Source organism: Phocoena phocoena, chromosome 4, assembly GCF_963924675.1.
Source record: "Phocoena phocoena chromosome 4, mPhoPho1.1, whole genome shotgun sequence".
NCBI classification, from domain to species: domain Eukaryota; kingdom Metazoa; phylum Chordata; class Mammalia; order Artiodactyla; family Phocoenidae; genus Phocoena; species Phocoena phocoena.
The window spans coordinates 100,947,223-100,968,132 of record NC_089222.1 but is presented as its reverse complement, the minus strand read 5'-3'; the positions used below and the strand labels follow the sequence as shown (position 1 = coordinate 100,968,132).

The window sequence follows — 20,910 nt, the reverse complement described above, 5'->3', positions numbered from 1 at the left end:
CGGGATAAAAGATGGCAAACTTTAAAAAAACAATTAATTTATTTTTCCTTTCACCCACAGGTCTACCCACGGATAGCGCCGGCATTTTGGCACTACCTGCGGGTAGAAGTGAGTAGCGGGTACTTGAATTCTCCCACCCTTGCTCCTTGCTTGCTGCTGGCCCGGTCTGATCTGATGTGCCCATTTTATTCAAGATGCAGCTGCCATTCTGTGTAAACATGCTCTCCACGCCACCACCATTCCTTAGAGTCGGGTCAGAAATCCAAATCACCAAAAATACAAGATCATCATCTTTCTTAAAAAGTTTCCAAATCAAGACCATATCATATGCATTATAATTGATGAAAAACGAAGCACTAAATTATGGAAAACCATGCTTGCACCAGTTCTTAATCAGTACTTTTGAGAGAGCAGAATTCCTCAGCTTGACTTTACAGTGTGTCAAGGTAAAGGAAAATAACCCTGCTTCACTCCCCTTCTCTTCTCTTCTGTCTCCAGGACCACGAGCAGCAGCTCTCCTATTCCTCCATGAGGTCCAAGGCCCCCAGTGCCATCATCACAGGTCTCAAACCAGCCACCAAGTACATTTTTCATATCCGAGTGAGGACTGCAACAGGGTACAGTGGATACAGTCAGAAGTTTGAGTTTGAAACAGGAGATGAAAGTAAGTTTCACACAAAGATATAAAATAAGATGTTAATTTAGTGTGGTTCCAATGTGACCTGATAGTTGAAAATCTGATGTCCCAAATTTTGAATAGTCTCATCATGCAGGATTCTGTTCATGTAAATACTCATACAGTCGTTTCAGTTAATGCTTTGGTGCTATCGTTAAATATTTTCATCACTCAGGCCACAACATAGAGAGTCTCACTGGGTGGTGTTAGCCTAATTGTCCGCCAGTCTTGGCATCATAATGTGATACTAATGAATACTTGGAAGAGAGTAAAGCCATGAGCAAATGACTTTAGCAGTTATTTCAAAATTATGCAGCTTTGGCTTGTTATATTAGGTCAATAAAAACAGTGGTCAGGAGACAAACTCCCCTGAAATGCACATTATAAGTTTAAATATTAGATGCATGGGCTTGATTAGAAACTCAAATTAATTTCATAGCATCAACATATTGAAAACTAAAATGGGAGAAGAGGGGAGTGAGGCATTCCAAAGTCATGTAACATAGCATTAAATGTCATGTTCATTCTAAACCCAGTTCTACCATTTTTTCAATTTTAGAAATCCATCACATTGCTATCTTTTTAAGGATGATATAGGCGGCTTTTGCTATGTACTTTGATGGAAAAATATCTAAATACCTAATTATAATAAAATTCTGGGGCTTCCCTGGTGGCGCAGTGGTTGAGAGTCCACCTGCCAATGCAAGGGACACGGGTTCGTGCCCCGGTCCGGGAAGATCCCACATGCCGCTCGCTAAGCCTGCGCGTCTGGAGCCTGTGCTCCACAATGAGAGAGGCCACAACGGTGAGAGACCCGCGTACCACAAAAAAAAAAAAAAAAAAAAAAAAAAAAATTCTGTTCCCATCACTGTTAAAATACCTGTATTTGCATAAGAATTCAAGAATAGCAACTTTATTTTAAAAATTATTTATGAATAACAATAATAATGTCTAGCATTTATTGAGCCTATTCTCACAGGTGCCAAAAATGATGTGCAGTATTTTACATGTGTTGTCTCTTTTAAACGTTTCAACATCCAATGAGACCAGTATTATTTTCCTAATTTTACTTATGAGAAATCAGAAGCCTAGGGAAATTGAGCAACTTGTCAGATTCATGCAGCTGGTAAGAAAGCTAAGCTAAAATTTGAAGCTAAGGGCTATCTTCCTCCAAGGCCAGTACTCTACCATCCTGCCAAGTCCTTCCATTGGAATTATAAAATGCTAATGGTAATACCACTGATTAAGCCACAATTCCCCCAGTTTATCACTCCCTGAAAGTGAAGCTATGTGAGTTTCTAACTATATGACAGAAGGAGTGTTTTGTTGTTGTTTTTAGGTTAATGAACAGCATTGATCCATAAGAACTTTTTCGTTACAACTATATCTAACTAAAAAGTGGAAAAGCACTGACATATTTAATTAAGAAGGAATACAGCTTAAGGAGGGAAAGTGAACAAAGGAATAAAAAGAATACTTATAACCTGGATGTTTAATATCTGTGATAGTCATTTGTAACCCCACTGAAGACTATTGACTTTTCAAGCTAGAGATGAAATTATTGGGAGTGTAGTTATCACAAAACTCCATAATCAAAAGCAATATAAAATATTCAAAAAAATGTCCCTGCTATGTCCTATTGACTGCTTTCTTCCCTGCCCACATGTCAAGACTTAACCTAGGTGCAAAGCCAAGGACACAATGCAAGGAAAGTTTGGTCCAGGGAAGAGTCACATCATTGTCTTGTCCAGGGTGTGTTTATTGTGTCTTATTTCACAGATGAAGGAATTCACCTAACTTTTTAAAAGTATGACATTTTTGAGTATTATATCATCAAGTCAGAAATGTACTCTCAAACTCATAGGTCTAAATCTAGATAATTCATTTATGTTTGTCTGGGACTTTTAGACAAAGCAATCTAGTCTAACAAGAAAACATAAGTTCTGATCTATATTGTATTTGGTTTTAACTCTAAATTTCAACTTATTGTACTTTCAGGACTAAAATTCTTTCAGATGTTATGTAAAAGATAAGTACTTTGAAACTCCTTAGCAGAAAGGTCCCATACTTACAATGACCCAGTATTATATTGATTCATTCAATGAAAAATATATAGGACAGTTAATATGTGCCATACTCTGCGTGAGTCTCTGGGGATAAAAAAGTAATAAGACCTGCAACCTCTGCCTTTGCATAATTTATAGTCTAGATTTGTGGGAGGAAAATGAAAGTTTCAATTAAAAAATACAAGGTTGAATGACATGTACTACCAGACAGATATGCAAAGAGTGCTATGAGAGCATAGAGAAGCTGCCCTAATTCAGCATGAATAGATCATGAAGGTCTGGAGGATGAGACGCAGTGGCTCATTCTTTAAAGAAGGGTGATAAAGGAATAGCAAAAGCGCTGAGACCTGAAACAGCATGAAAAATTTAAAGAAGAGCCAACTATTTGGTGTGACTACAGTGAGGAGACATGAAAAATTAAATGGTGGGAGCTAAAAGCAGAGAATTATATACAGGGGCCAAGAACAAGACGATGTTGCTCTTTGGGCCATGTTAAGCTTATTGCACTTTATGAAGATATTGAAGATTCATGGGAGGATTTTAATTAGGGAGTAACATGACGAGTAACGTGCAAGACTGTCTGCTGAGCAGTTTTCACAAATTATCTTTTTAATTCTGCTAAGATTATAACTCTTTTTAGAAACTTAAGTAGCTTTACCAAAATCTGATAACCAATGAGTGGAGGTGCAGGATTAGAACCCTAGAAGCACCTGACAGCAGCAGCAGACAGCAAAAACCATATTCTGAATTACTGATTTATAAATGTCATGAAAGTGACTTTTATAACACTGTTGAAGAGACAACAGCGTTTGAGAAGAGTTTGAAAAATATGTTTGTGTAAACCTGGAGTTTGGGTGCATAGAGTGGCTCCCAAGTCAATTTACAGCCTGAGGAAAAATCATTTAAAGGATCATTTTTTATCTGGTTAACTTTAAATTGCATTTTCAAAGCATGCTGTTTATATCCAGGAGAGAATTTCAATGAATAATGTCATAGTAAGATATGCATAGGTTTACTATAAATTCAGGAATATAATGATATGAATCCAAACTGACAACATCAGTCTTTTTCTCTACATACCCTCCTAGCGCATCTTTAAATTTTTATAGCTTTTGTTTTTCAAGTACTGTCTGAATTATTGTAATGTCAACTTTCTTATTAAGGTCTCTCTTGTGTATTATTTAATTAACTGACTTTATAATGCATAGAGATGGGGTGTGAAGTGGGAAGGTGAAATTAGGTACTCTCTCATTTGACGGTCTAGTTCAAATTTTTTAAAACAAGCAAAACAAAGTAGTTTACAATGTCTTTCCCTTTAGCCATACCTATTTTACTTTGTTCAGCTTTTAGTTTGCTAACAACCAATGAGACAATAATATAAAATATGAAACAATTCTTTATCAAAATTATAATGTTCTTAACTGATTACTTGTACTCTACAAACATAGTGGCTTCATTTATTTTTTAACATCTTTACTAGAGTATAATTGCTTTACAATGTTGTGTTACTTGCTGCTGTATAACAAAGTGAATCAGCTATATATATGCATATATCCCCATATCCCCTCCCTCTTGCGCAGCCCTCCCACCCTCCCTATCCCACCCCTCTAGGTGGTCACAAAGCACTGAGCTGATCTCCCTGTGCTATGCAGCTTCTTCCCACTAGCTATCTACCTTACGTTTGGTAGTGTATATATGTCAGTGCTACTCTCTCATTTCGTCCCAGCTTACCCTCCCACATCCCCGGTCCTCAAGTCCATTCTCTAGTAGGTCTGCGTCTTTATTCCTGTCCTGCCCCTGGGTTCATCAGAACCATTTTTTTTTAGATTCCATGTATATGTGTTAGCACACAGTATTTGTTTTTCTCTTTCTGACTTCACTCTGTAAACTGAAGTAAGATGGACACTAGGTCCATCCACCTCACTACAAATAACTCAATTTCGTTTCTTTTTATGGTTGAGTAATATTCCGTTGTATATATGTGCCACATCTTCTTTATCCATTCATCTGTTGATGGACATTTAGGTTGGTTCCATGTCCCGGCTATTGTAAACAGAGCTGCAATGAACATTGTGGTACATGATTCTTTTTGAATTATGGTTTTCTCAGGGTATATGCCCAGTAGTGGGATTGCTGGGTCATATGGTAGTGCTATTTTTAGTTTTTTAAGGAACCTCCATACTGTTCTCCATAGTGGCTGTATCAGTTTACCTTCTCACCAACAGTGCAAGAGGGTTCCCTTTTCCACAACCTCTCCAGCATATTGTTCGTAGATTTTTTGATGATGGCCATTCTGACCAGTGTGAGGTGATACCTCATTGTGGTTTTGATTTGCATTTCTCTAATGATTAGTGATGTTGAGCATCCTTTCATGTGTTTGTTAGCAGTCTGTATGTCTTCTTTGGAGAACTGTCTATTTAGTTCTTCCGCCCATTTTTGGATTGGGTTGTTTGTTTTGTTTTTTGATATTGAGCTGCATGAGCTGCTTGTATATTTTGGAGATTAATCCTTTGTCAGTTGCTTCATTTGCAAATATTTTCTCCCGTTCTGAGGAGGTATCACCGTGACTCCTCTTGCTCTGTTTTTAGGCCAGAGGTTGGATTTTTTTCCAGAGTCAGAATATGCTAATGGAAACTGGCCAGCAAGTTTAAAGAGTACTATTACTGTTAGCACTATAAAAAGAGCCTACTTGAACTATAGCTATTGGGATCCTCTTTTCCTAAGTCTATAGAACAACCTCATTCCCTATGCTATATAGGAAGAGAGAGAGAGAACAAGGGAGAGAGAATTGACTGATAGATCTATAGATAAGTAGGTAGAAAGTCACTCATATATAGTCACAAAACACTTTCTTTTTGTGTTTCAATACGGACATTTCATATGTCTGCCTAATCTCTCTTAGGACTAACAGTGTATAGCTAAATATTATGTTCACTAACAGCATTTATTGAACTGCTATTGTGTACAGGCCTTTTTATTTTGTACTGTAATTGATCCCCCCATCTTTTTGGAATAGAGTTAACAAAATTACAATAAACTACAGAATCAGTAGTAAGAAAGTAAGAATATATAAATATTCTATGTGGATCTTCTTGAAAGATAGGTGAACAATAGATAGGTGTTAGAAGCTCTCAAATATAAGAATTTTCTCAAAATTAGTATAAAATCCATATCATGCCCCAAAGTATCAAACACACACACGCACACACACTGGCGTGCATGCACACATACACACTGTCAAGTACAGGCCTTTTTGGCTTATATGAATGAAACAACAGAAAATTTCATCTGCCTCATATTTGTTCTTATTTCTAAGCTTATTTTCTGGAGAAAATGTGCTTCTTTTCAATGAAGAAAAAGATGAGAATTAAAATTGAAAAGTTATCTACATAACCAATAATGTTATCCATATCCTTACAAATTGCTTGAAAAACCATATTTGATTCAATTTTAACAATCATCTGTTAAAATTACATGTACATTGTTAAAAAGAAATAATTTAATGATAAAGCAGTCAAACATTTGTTTTTATTTAAAACACAACGAAGATTTATCTAATATTCAAATGTAATTTACAGAAACAAAAATTACTTTTATGGGTTCATTTTTTAAACCAAAATAAAATATATCCTGCTAGATTGCAGTCAACTTAAACATTTTACTTATATACTGTAAAACAGTTTGTGAAGCTATCAAAAGGTAGGAGAATCCATAGCTTAAAGCCAATTTTTAAAAGAAAACTGGAATTTTACACGTAATTTATCTCTTCCATTGCCTTAATGGTTATCCAAATGATCCAGTAGAGTTAATACACAGCCAGCATATAAGCAATGCATTCCTTTTCCCTGAAAAGATTAATTACACCTTAAATTTTAATAATATGTAAATTTAGGTTTTTACCTGTAAGCTACATGAAGCACTTCTGTAGCACCAAAGCCACATCTGTCAACATTTTAAAATATACCATTATTTACCAAAAGTAGTAATGATGGACTAGATTTATATCACTTAAATAACCACATAAAAGTCATTATGATTAACTAACCAAAGTATAAATTACTGAATCATGGCAAGTGTTTCAAATTAGAATCTTATGCCACATCTTACACATTTATACAAAAAGTGTTATGTTGATACAAATGAATAAATTTAATCACTTAGTCATTTTAAAAACACCCATAAAATTTAGCTATTTTTAGTATGGTTTCATATTTAAGCAGTTTGATTAGTTTTAACAATTTATGTGTGGAAATGATCCTGAAAATTAAGGTGCAAGATCGTGTCTCTAATTTCTTCTTCCTTAGTCTATTTTTCATGCCCTCATTTGACTAATTTTTCTATACTCAACTTTCTACACTTAAAAACTCCAAATCGTTGGGTATTTTCTACTGAATAAAATGTGAGTTTCTCAACAAATATTCAAGTCTTCCTCCAATCTAAACCAAATTGACATCATTTCTGTTCTATTTTCCTCTAGTTAACATATACCCTGGGAAAATGTATAAATGCTCATGCATGAAATTTTCTGAATCTTTGTCCTATCTAAGTTGTGTCTGTGACTTCCAGCTGGCATATTCAGAAACCTTTCACATTACAAATAGCCAGTCTGGCTCACATGCTACACCTCCTGAAGTGTTTTTGATCAATCCAGTGAGAAGTAATCACTCTTTCCTCAGACTTTCTGTAATATTTTATTGTGTGAGGGCTTACTTCTTTACTAAGTTTCTAGCACTTTGAGGTCAAGAACTGTCACCTGTGTATCTTTGTGTCTCATAAAATGTCTTATACGTAGTTTCCAATACACATTTAATTATATAAATGAAGAATGTGTAATTTCAAAATATGGAAGAATAGCATAGTGCCTACCAGTCAAAAAAGAAAGAATCAAATATTTTATTTGCCACAGGTAAGCAATATTGCTTGCTATATTTTGGGTAACAAGCTGTAACTGATTTGAGTCATGTAAAAACATGACATATGCAATTTTAATTACAAATTAATTGTTAATTCTAAAATTTGGGGGTATTTGAGGTAGAATAAAATGACTTCTTTGTTGTTAAATAGATATCCGTCCTTACACACCTTTTAAAAAAAAAATCTCTGTATGTTTGATCCAGTCTATTGGTTGAAACCCAATCTGTACTGCTTTAATTACCAAGGATGAAATTAGCTACATCATTAATAACAGCAGCCAGAAATTTGGGGATGATTATTAATGGTGAAGCATAAGCAGAAAGAGGACCAGCTGACCCTGGTGGAGTAATAAAAAAGTTAATTAATCAAGAAGGAGGCAGATTTCATATTTATGAGTCTACCCAGAGGAGGATGAATTCCAGTATATAAGACTTTAATTTGAAATAATCTTCAATCAATAGCACACTTTCAATGTTGGCAGCCATAGCTGTCTAAAAAGAAGCATCAGTAGGAAAGAAAAATTTTCTAGCAGTTAGGTTGTCTGAATATAAATTGGCCTACCTTATGATACAATGAAGACCTCTTGTAAGACTTTTTGCTGAAGCTAGCTGGATGCTTATTCAGCATGTCATAAAGGAAATCCCTGCTTTGGTTAGGAGGTTGTGATAGAAATTTAATGTAACTTCTAACGTTGATATTTTATAAAAACAGATAATATTTAGTGAGTTCTAATTATGCTTCAAGCACTATTTAATTCTTTATGGCTACTAATATACTTACAACCTTTGAAGGGGGTGCTATTATCATGCCTATTTTATGGATTAGGAAACAAACACAAAGACGTTTATTAACTTACCAGGTCCTCACCACTATTAAGTGTTAAAATGAGGGTATTATGGCATTAGACTCTTTTCATGCTTGGAACCAGGACTGAGTTCCCTTTCTACCCGTTCAGTGTTTTCACTTTTCTTATTCAGGTTGGTCATTACTTCTAATTTTCTACATGATTATTTCTTATTCTTACCTCCAATACTCCACTCTTCCTTAACTAATTATATTCCTCCTTAGAATAAAATGTGTTTGATTTTCAGAAAACTATAATTATTTACAAATCATCATGCATCAAGTTCCGAGGGTTATATGTGTTTTAATGTAGATTTATGGATTAATGCACACATGGTACACCTAGTATGCCATTCTAAAGGGGCAAAATAATGCAGTTAGTCTGATTACCTTAAATGTGCTGGGACTTGATGAAAAGTAACTATTTGCATAGAAAATGGAAGTCTCCTTTTAAGAAGCCTGCACTGACAAAATTATTTTGCTTCAGTTTTGCACGGATCCAAAAAAGATTTTAAATGATGGGGACCGGGCTTACGTACCATAGGACAGATTGAAGGCCTTAATATGAAAAATATTAAAGACTATAACTTTGCTAAATTGGCTGGAAAGAAAATCATTCACTCTTAACAGGTACTTAGAAGTTGTAAAATGTGTATATCAATGTGCAGTGTTACAATTTGGATCATATTTAAAAGGGAACTAACAAACAGCAATGGATCTATTTCTTAAAACAGAATATAGTGTTATTTTAAGTCAATAACCTGCAGCAACATACAGAAAAATATGATTTCTTTGGGATATAAGCCATCATCCCTTGACTAGAATTTTTTTTTGAGATCAGAAGCCATTTCTTATTCATTTTTTACTTCATGTATTGCTATGCATGTACCTGACAAATAGAAAAAAAACAAACAAGATAAATAATATATGCTCCCTGTCTTCAAGAAGCTCACCACTAACCTCACTAGAGGTTCTTGTAACAGAGTTCCTTATTTATGTCATTCCCAAAGTCTAATTTTAATTTGACTTGATTTGAGATGAGATGGATTGTTTCTATCAGCCATCATATAAATTGCCTGAATTTTTCTGTCGAGCTATTTGACTTTTCAACCTTGAATTCTTTAACGGAGTAAAAAACGTTCTTAAGACATTTAAAATTGCTCCAAATTTAGTGAAAAATATATTCTCTATGTAATACTTGAAGATTTAGAGCCATTCTTTAGACTACACAAATCAGCTGTATTGACTTCTACTGTAAAGTGGCTTTTTAATGTCATATTTTAGTTGTTAGAAAAGCATAAAGGGCAAAGCAAGGATAAACCTAATCTCTTAATATAACCATGTGGAGCCTATCTGGAACTGCTCGTATGTTTCTTGATTATGGTTGACCTCTCACCCTCATCTGTTGCATGACCATTTACTATTCTCAGGACAGCATCGGGAGTATTGTGATGTTCAGTCGTTGCTTCTAGAATGCATTAGGGTAGTTCCAGCTAGCTGTAGGGTGATGCCCAGTGGCAATACATAGATGTGGTTCATACAGGCAGGGTAGAAACACACGATGCTGGGATGAAAGTGTCCTTTAGAAGCCATGGACTGCAAGGATGACACAGCACAGGGCCTTGGTTCCTTTCATAGCTTTATTTCCTGTTTCCTGATTGAATTCTATCCACCTGGTAGTCCATCGTTTCCAGAGCTGAAAAAATTTGAGAGTTGAATGAAAGAGTTGTCAAAACATCCAAGTCAGGTGAAAAGTACTTTATGGAAAGTACATAAATACTAAATACTATCTGCCGATGTCAAAACATAAAGATATAACGTAGTTTGAATTGTACTTACCACGGTACGAGTATGCAGTAAAAATAATTTTAAATTATCTAACGTAACATCTTTTAAATGTGTATTAACCCTGCAAGGCATCTATCTGCTTTTGCCTTTATCTCACTGTGAAGTCCCAATACTGAATGGACAGATGTTTATAAAATAAACCCAGCCAGCTCTACCAAGGCCTGTGTGAAGAATCAAGAAGCAGCTTAAGTATTTGCGTTACACTTTACTTTTTCAAGGGAAACAGTAGTTCAGTGAATTTAAATTGAGTAATAAGAATTCTTGGCAAAATAATAGTAGGAACCGTTTAAAAGATTTAGCTGTGTGTGTACAAACCTGAGCAAGACATGCGTGAGCGCATTACCGACTATGCAACAGGCAAAGAAGCAGAGAGCGGCCACCTTGCTGCCAGTTATAAAACAGCTGATTTACAACAAACTGAATCCATATTCTCTTAAGCTTTTGGAAAACAGAGCATCCTTTAAAAAATGCTCTTGCACTATAGGTATTTTTTTAATTAAATAGTTCTATATGCTGTATACAAAACAGAAGAGCAGACTAAATGATTTTTTTCAACAATCAGTTTCAGCATTTCTGTAAACAACAGACATTGCAGTATGACTTAATGAAGTTAGCATACATATGTATATTTATATATACATATATGTGTATACCTATACATTATACATATACTTACATTCATATATTATATATGAATATATAATATACATATATTATGCATTTTTACACACTTCCTATTCTCATTCTGAGATGAAGGAATGAAATTAGCAATGTTTTCAATAGTGTTGCATAAGCTGTTATCCTTGGAAGTAAATGGGTTTATTTCTAAATCTGATACAAAGTTTGTTCCAAATTTGACATGATGAGAAAGAAAGTGAAGGGCACTTGAAAGGAAGCAGCAAGAGCTAAAGAAGGCAGAAGAATGTTCAGCTGTTCGATTTATTTCCTCACTCCTTCACTCAATCAAAAAATATTAATGAGGGCCAGATATAAAGGCAGGCACTGGGGACTCAAAGATGAAAAGAATAAACTTGTTCTTGACTTTCACAAAAGTTAGTTGAGAAGTTCAGATAATTACACAAGATTACAATACAGGTTACATGCGATGCCTCGAGGGGCACAAGGAGAAAAATCCAAACAAACGTGTCAAGGAAAGCTTCCAAAAATAAATAACGTCTTGAAGGAGACTTTAAAGTTAAATAAAACTTGGCTGTGAAAATGATCGGGATGGAGAGTGGGATAAGAGGGTTGGGGAGTCTCTCGTGTGTGCAGGTAGAGATGAAAGAATATGGAACTTTCTAATAACTGAAAGAATTTCAATATGCCTAGGACTGTGGTTCTCAAAATGTGAACCCTGCACCAGAAGCATCCAGCAACACCTGGGAACATGTTAGAAATGCAAATTTTCAGACCCCACCTCAGACTTCCTGAATCAGAAACTCTGGGGTCTAGGGGTGGGACCCAGCATTCTGTTTTTACAAGCACTCCAAGTATTTCTGATGCACACTCTAATTAGAGAGCCAGCAGTTTCATCAGAGGGTACAAGGATAGGAGTAAGGAATGATGGGGGTGATAATCTTGGTACAGGAAATACAGGCTAAGGGGCTGGATTCATAGGCAGGGGCCATACCATGCCATCCCTTACCTTGCTACTGAAGCTAAAACCTTCCTGAGTTTTTATTTTTCTTCCAGTTACTTGTAGTTTTGGAGACAGGCAAGGCAGTCAGAGCAAGCTTTCCATAATGGACTTTCCTGGAACCATTGCTAACACATCTAATTATTTCCTCACCTTCATTTTATCCACACTAAAAATAAATCCTTCCAAATATCTTTTTCATTGTCACACCTATAGCTGTCATAACTTCCAAATTCCTCAGAGACTATTTTAGCCTTAAGAATTCACCTACAGAAGGCGCTGGAACGCTGGGAATTATCAATTTAAATTCTAACACATGCTTGCTCTCTGCCAGCGTGTAAGCCTGCATATTTCTCCTTGACAATTCATATTCGGTCTCTGGACTTTCAAGACACAGTGAATTATGACCTGCTCACCAGAGCCTCTTGAGAAAACTGGAGCTGAGCCACCCCATGCCAAACCTTCAGCGAAAATTGGTCAGTCCTGGATATTGAAAAAGTCGTGGAAATTAAGTTGTCTGGGAAACTTCATGAATCTAGATATCATAGAGGTAAAGGTGATATGTTAGCAAAGCAAAGTTAGACGCCAAGACTAATGTGCCACATAAATGTGTCACTGACTCGTCCCAGGCTAGGTTACTTGGTTGTTTGTTCTAATTGGTAAAGGAAAATGATACATTCAGGTAGGCAACATAGGACTTGGCTTATGAGGATTTCTCCACTCCAGACCAGTCTGGATCAGCATCTAAGCTCTGCTACTCCCTAGGTATTAGTACCTAAGGAGGGCTTTAGTTTTCTCATCAGGAAACTAGAAATGTATTCATTTGTTTGTACACTGATTCATTCAGCAAATATCTGTGAGAACCCATTCTGTATTCTTTACTAAGTACTATTCTACATGCTAGGGATACAACAGAAACAGACTGAGATCCCTGCTGTTCCACAGCTTACATTCTAGAGAGGAGAGAGACAATAAACAGGCAATAAGTAAGATATTTAGAATGTCAAGTGATGCAGATCTAAGGTGTGTTGCCTCAATCTCCCCTTCAGGACCCAGGCATTTATCCCTTAAGTTCATGGGAACGCTGCTTGCTGAAGACTCACAGCTGAATTCCTTTCCCAACATTGCCTCTGTCCAAAAGAGGTTGAATGCCCCAGAGACATCTCCTCTCCCCAGGGGCAGTCAGAATTCAAGACCGATCAATGAGAGGCACAAAGATTAGTCCCATCACTTCAATTCAGGACAACTGTGAAGGGCCAAGTCGGCTCCAGAACTCCCTGAGGTCGGCTGAGGTGTTTGTAGCCACCACATCGCAGTTCAGCTACTCCATTTTCCCATTTCTGCTTCCCTCACTGCCCCATGTGTCCGTACTGAGGTCACTCTTCAGTAAACCTATAGCATGCAGAGCCCCACTGCAGAGTCTGCATCCCAGGAAACTCCATCTAAGACAGATGATAAGTGCTCTGAAGGAAAGTAAAGCTGAGGGGAGGTTAGGGAGTGCCTCCCTCCTCCTGTGGTTGTGAAATGTTAACTCTCACTATAATCCTAATTTGGGGGACTCCCCTGGTGGCTCAGTGGTTAAGAATCCGCCTGCCAGTGCAGGGGACACGGGTTCGATCCCTGGTCCGGGAAGATCCCACATGCTGCAGAGCAAATAAATCCCGTGCGCCACAGCTGCTGAGCCCGTGAGCCACCGCTACTGAAGCCCGCGCGCCTAGACCCTGCTCTCTGCAACAGGAGAAGCCACCGCAATGAGAAGCCCGCGCACCACAACGAAGAGTAACCCCAGTTCACCGCAACTAGAGAGAGCTTGTGCACAGCAACGAAGACCCAACGTAGCCAGAAATAAATAAAATGTATAATCCTTCATAGAGAAGGGCCTTGCCCTTGGTCTTGAAGAAGAGAGATATAAAGAACAAGCATAAAGGAAAGCATAAAGAACAAGGAAATTTTTTATGATAGCAACTGATTCGAGCAATTCAATTTGGCAGCTATTTCACAAATAGACAACTAAAGAAGCAGTAGAGAAGAATTTTGGTTAAACGCTTAAGCTTTTCCCCACACTCACTGCTGAGGGCCCAGGTTCAATCCCTGCTCAGGGAACTAAAGTTCCACAAGCCACGGGGCACGGCCAAAATTTTTTTTTAATTTTTTTAATTAATCAATTTTTTTAAAAAGAGCTCAAGCTTTGTATTGAACCCTGGACTTAGATCTTTATCACTTTCTAGATATCAGACCTTGGGCAAGTCAGTTAACCTCCCTGTGCCTCAGTTTCTACATCTGGAAAATGGAGAAAATACCACCTACTTTCTAGTGTTGTTCTGAGTATGCAGTGACTCAGTGTGTGTGCTTAGCAGACTATCCAGCACTCATGTGGTTAGAGCTCAGTAAGTATTGGTTATTAATACTGATTTTATTGGTATTAATTTTCAACTCTAACATTCCATTCTAGCAAATTCAAAACTGTATTTAAAAAACAAAACAAGGACATCCCTGGTGGTCCAGTGGTTAAGACTCCACACTTCCACTGCAGGGGGAGCATGGGTTCGATCCCTGGTCAGGGAAGTTCCATGTGCCACACAGTGCAGCCAAAAAAAAAAAAAAAGAAAATTAATTCATTCAAAAAATGAAACAAAACATTATTCTTTATTATCTTCTTGCATGTAGACATTTTACAATGGCAATCAAGTCATTCTCTGATTTCTCCCTCTGACATTTATTTTTCATGCCCATTAGCTAACCCTTGAGACCAGTTGGCTAGTCTTAGTGTTAGCTTTTGTTTAATTTTTATAGGTGACATATAAGCATGAGTGAGATTCCCCAAGATGAGCTGACTTTCCAGGGGTTACGCACTGAAGAACTGGATTCAGCCAAGGAAGCTCCACACTTGAACTTGGGAGATACCGGATCTTAGCCAGCATAGGAGGCAAGTCAGGGAGCCTCCATCAGTTCCATTCCAACAACATTATCTTGTGGACCCAGAACCACTGTTTCTCCTGTTCCAATGGTAATCAAATTATTTATGGGTTGGGCCACCTTTCTTTTAAATACTTAAATTACAAAAAGTCTTAACGCCAACAGACAGTATAGCATAATGGTTAGGTCAAACTCTAGAACTAGACTATCTGTATTTAAATCTGGTTCTGCCACTTCTATCTGCATAACCATGGACAGGTTACTTAACCTCTCTGTGTCATAGTTTCTCCAATTATAAAGTGAAGCTAATAATACTACTGTCTCATATGATTGTTTTGAAGATTAAATAGGTTGATACATGTGAAGTGTTTAGAACTGTGGATTACATACGTAAGCACTTTAAAAGTGTTAGTTATTATAATAATTACTACCCTTCCTCTGAAGGGGACTCCTTCACTGAGTCCAATATGAATTTTTGAATGAGCCTGTGCTGTGAATCAGCTGCCACTCATCTCCAAAAAAAAAAAAAAAAAATAGAAAAAAAATTAAGAAGGAATAAAAAGAATGTAATTCTGGCAAGAAACCTCCCTTAGGTTACCCTCTGTGGAATCCTCTTCAGTTTTCAAGTAGAAATGACATGATTTATGTACCCATAGCCACCTACCCCAGTATAAAATTTTAAAATTAAATAAATAACTGAACAACTGATTTCCTTGCAAAAGAATAAGCAACCCACAGAAAATCACATTTATCTTTATACTGAAAACTATATTTTGACTCAGAATAGGTATTAGTTATTCTATTACTTCTATAAGTAATAAGCATAGAATATATCCTATTTGAGGAAGGATTTTACTTTTTCAAATTATGGAATAGATGCAGGTTTGAGAATTTTTGAACTTTTATAAAATCACATTTTTACTTGCATGATGACTGGAAAGAGGGATACTCCATTCTTTTCCAAATAAACCTGTGTTGCCTGGCAGACAGAGCACCAAGTGGAAACACACCAAGGAGCCTTAGGGTGATCTAACTGCCCTTAGCACATTCTTTCTTCTGTCATTTTCTGTACTGCAACTCAAAATGCCTTTTGAATCCTTCTAAATTGTTGACAGCTAATTTCTGTCCATTAGAGACCCACTTCTCACTGTTTGTTTTTATCTGTCTTAGGAGCTGCATCTTTTTATAGCTAGCTAGCTGTATTTTTGTCATTTTCCCTCTCTCTTCTTAACTGTCCACTGTGCTGATAGATTTCAAATTGTATTAAACATAAACATGCAGTTAAGATACCCAGTTAACACTCATGGTGATTTTCTTTTAAGTTATGTACCTTTACATTTGCTATTTACTTGAATTCAGCAATAGTTTTATGGATTATAAAAATATATCATTCATGATTAGACTCTACCCTACCCTTGAGATTATTAATAGAAGCGGGCAATATAAATTTAACAAGTTTTTATTTAAAAAACAAACTTCACGTGAAACTGTCTCTGTCACCATTTTCCCCAGTGTTCTTACTGCTTAAGATAAATACTTTAGTATTTACAGAAAATGAAAGCCACAAGTGAGTAAATAGGAAGTTGATAGGGTAATACTATCTTTGCATTGATCTGTGACATCCAGAGACCTCTAAGTCCTTAGAACTTGCATACATAAGGAGAGAAGGGGCATCTTACTTAGTCCATGACTGGGAAGATATTTGAGGGAGTCTCATATGCAACCTTAGCTTCAGACTTCCAATAGCTTATACTGTGGAAATTGGGGGATTAGGACAGGTGAAGAATGCCAAAACTCAGTATGTAAAATAAAAGCAATGAGAAGAATACTTTCTGTCAATCTTCAGAAGAGAAGCGGTGTAGAAAAACTCACTTGGGCTTCCCTGGTGGTGCAGTGGTTAAGAATCCGCCTGCCAACGCCGGGGACATGGGTTCGAGCCCTGGTCCGGGAAGATCCCACATGCTGCAGAACAGCTAAGCCTGTATGCCGCAACTGCTGAAGCCTGCGCACCTGAAGTCCGTGCTCTGCAACAAGAGAAGCCACCGCAATGAGAAACCCGCGCACCACAACGAAGAGTAGCCCCCGCTTGCCGCAACTAGAGAAAGCCTGAGCGCAGCAACGAAGACCCAACGCAGCCAAAAATAAATGCATAAATAAAAGAACGAAAAACATTTTTTTAAAAGACTTACATTTAAAAAAAAAAGAAAGAGCTTCCCTGGTGGCGCAGTGGTTGAGAGTCCGCCTGCCGATGCAGGGGACACGGGTTCGTGCCCTGGTCCGGGAAGATCCCACATGCAGTGGAGCAGCTGGGCCCGTGAGCCATGGCCGCTGAGCCTGCGCGTCCAGAGCCTGTGCTCCGCAACGGGAGAGACCACAACAGTGAGAGGCCCGCGTACCGGAAAAAAAAAAAAAAAGAAAAACTCACTTGAGTTTTTATATGAGCACCTCCATTGCCAGGGGGGAAAAAGTACTTAACACATGAATCAGTCAATCTAGTAAGTATATGGAATTTAGAAATTCTTCTCATGTGTTTTAAAGGGGATAGAAGTGACCTCTGTTACACCTTTTGTTAATCATCTAGAATTACTCAATCAAGAATATTGTTTAACAGAACACACCCAAGCATATATATAACTAATCTAAATCATTAGTATCAATTATTAGAGTTAAGAGAGAATTATAGTCACATTTCATGTTTTAGGGAGAAAACTGAATGCTTGCTGAATGCTTTTCCCACATATATGCTAACGTATCTAAATTGCCCTTAATTTTTATGGGGATGCTTTCTCAGAAAGCTTGATTAACTAAACAGAGGATTGTTGATTCTTTCACTTGCAATTCTCTTCTCCCTAAAAACATTCCAGGCAGTTTAAGACACATGTACAAAATGTTTCATAACTTAGAACTAGAAGTAGAAAATTAGATCCATAAAAACAAGAAGGAACAAAGTCTTGTTTTGATAATTATTACTAGAGATGCATGTGTGCACCATCTCTGCCTCCGAGATTTCTGGCAGCAGCCAGAGAATAGAGAAGTGATCACTCTCTTATAATATGAAGCACAAATGCTATAGGAAATATGTATGGAGGGCATTGAGGATAATGGCCTCAAGCAGAGCTTTTTCACCAAATGAAGAAGTTTGTTTCATGTGGTGTTTTCTGACCACAACCTTTGACAGAAGACCTGACGGAGGTAAAGTGTCACTGATTGAAGGTGGTTTTTCCATGGTGGTATACCATGAGCTAAGTTAAGGAAAAAGAGATACAAGAATATCCCAGACAGGACTACAGTGGAAACATGGGAAGTAAACCTAGGCTTCAAAAAGGACTGAAACAAGAAATCGGAAGACTCTTGAAATGAAAGCAGCCAGTCTTTTTCTTGTTCTACACAGCCACTCATCTCTATTTCTTTCTCGAAAGATTATTTTTCCCTGAATCTGTGTTCATTTAGGAAAGGATATCTATCTGCCCCATGATTTGCAAACTCACATGTCTGCTTCATTTCAATCATAGATCAAAATTGCTAAACACTGTGAATCCTAATCCCAAATTCCTGGAAGAGAGACTGTGAGTGGCCCAGTTTGAGTCAGATCTCCATCCCTAATCCAATTCCTGTCTGGGGGCCAGAGACAGAGAGAACAGTCTTCCAAAGCCCTACCCTGGGGTAGAGGCAGTTTACAGAGACAGAGCTGAAGAGATATCCTAAGAGATGCTTACTAAGAATTTTAAGGTTAGTCTTTAATGAGTGCTTAGAATGTGAATTCTCTATTTTTGTATTGAGGGATGGTGCAAGTGCTTTAAAAATAAGATGAAGAAGATGCAGAAATCTTTCTGCTATTAAAACCAAGATGCCCAACCAATATTTTTGCTCATGCAAAAATAAAATCTCCCCACATTTGCACTGAAACGGGCTTCAGGCAAAGCAAAGATTGTTCTTTGGAAGCAGATTTGGATCTGCTCCCACAATTAAACGTACTCTCAGTCAAAAGCCTGGAGTTCCACACCACAGGGTACTGTGGAAAAAAAAGATTATTCTGGCCTGGAAAATTTTCAAAGCAAGTGTTCCAATTCATCAAAAAGAAGCCCAAGGAGGACTGCTCCCATGGAAAAAGTTATATATCGAGCTGCACAGCTCTGCAGCATGCTTTCCAGGATAAGCCATGGAAAAAGTATGTTGTACAAAATGGAATAGGTTGTCTAGTTTGTAGAGTTTTGATCAACTGCCTTTTGTCTGCCAAAGAAAATGATTTTAGTTTTGATAAAGTTGATGATTATACAATTCTTTCTGAAGCAGTAGAATGGCTGAATTATTTGTATCCAGAAATCAGTTCTAGTTGTTGAAAATGAAACCCATATCATCAACATGTAGGAAGAGGTTTATCTTTCTGTCTACCAAGATGGCACATATGCAGTTTGTCTGCAATCGGTATCAAATTGTGAAGATATTGGTTTAAAAGGTGAATAAATAAAACACAATGCCTGTTTATATTACATGAAATTGTGAATGGGTATGTCAGGAAAATTTTCCCTGTTAGCTCACCGTTCTTTTAGAGTGGCGTTTACTCTCATTTTTTTTGGAATCTTAATACTAAGCCTCAGTTTTAAGTTAACTTGATCCTCTAGGCAATGAATTAAAAATTTAGTGGAAGATATATATGCAAAGCAAACAGCCTTATTTTCTTGAAACTAATAACATTAAATAGTAGAGTAATACTGTGCCCAAAACCCTCTTGCTTCTAATACAAAATATTTAACTTGGAGACCTCACTCATAGGTTAAGGGAAAGCAATTAACATAAATAAGTGAGGGACTCTGAGAAAATTGAATCGAGCCATAGTTTTGTAGGACTATAGGTTGGCCCTTTTTAAAATAGGGTTGATTCTCCTTGAATCTTTCCAGAACCAATTATAGTGATTGGTTAAAAGTTGAGGTAAATAGTTTGGTGTTATTCAGAACAGGCTTCAAACAGTTTCAAACAATGATCCAAAAACTTGCCCTACAACTTATTCGCTTTCAGGGGATGATCAAATGAATGAGTTCTGGCTTAAGGGGTAACAGGTTCCTGTTAGATGTCTGGGATCTAAATTACTTGGGACACCGTGCTTGTGTTCATAAAACAGAGAAATTACACTCCCACCCCAACATTGCTGGTTTCTGTGCTTTCACAAATACTACTACTGAAGCCATATAAGGGACAACTGTAGCCTCACATCTGCTTTATCATTAACTGAGAAAATTAAGTAAAGGTCTTCCACAGGAATTTGTTTAGCTCCAGATTTGGTAGTAATGAGTTTATAATTAGATGGGTTTAAATTGGGCAGATTCTTCCACAATCTGATTTTAACATGCTGTCACGCTAAACTTGCCAGAAATGTCAGTTCATTTGTTTTTATTTTGGGTTTGTTTGTTTTTACATCCGTGCAATTTTTATTAAATCAGTGCATGAGATCCACTAAATATACGCTAGACAGGACTGATTTCCCCCTGACTCTGTCTATTAAAGAAAAAAAAAAAAGGAATCTCTTCAGGCAGAGCATTTGATATTCTTTGTATAACAAAGGTCGGTAACCACACCCCATCCCATTTCACCTTATCCTTCCTATCCTATCCATCTCATTGTGGGGACAAACATACTCAGGAGGCTGTGTTCAACATTAAACTTTTTTTAAAAAATAGTAAGTGGAGATAGAAAACATCCAGCTCAAGCAACATAATAAACAATGAGAAATTGTTAGTACCTAAGTTTGGAAATATAAAGACCCACTTACCCTCCCATCCCCTCATATTAGGATATGCATGTGGAAAAATACAACCAAATTCTTTCCCCTTTGGTTCATTATATTAAATAGGACTATAAGTTTCAAGTAACAAAACGCCAACTAGCTTAATAAAAAGTGGGACTTTATTGCTTTCTGTAACCAAAGTCAAGGAGTAGCATGAGATTCAGGCCAAATCCAGGCTCTCCAACTATGTTCTCAATACTTTCTTGGTCTCAGTTCTGCTTTCTTCTCT

At 37.1% G+C, this 20,910-nt stretch overlaps 1 protein-coding gene across 1 annotated transcript in view; it reads left to right on the top strand.

Annotated features, from left to right (window-relative positions):
* EPHA6 (EPH receptor A6) overlaps positions 1 to 20,910 on the top strand; it is an 862,400-nt gene that overhangs the window by 561,808 nt on the left and 279,682 nt on the right. Inside the window, exon 7 of the mRNA XM_065876020.1 lies at positions 499 to 664. Coding sequence (XP_065732092.1) covers positions 499 to 664 — 166 coding nt within the window. The remainder of the gene's footprint in view (positions 1 to 498; positions 665 to 20,910) is intronic.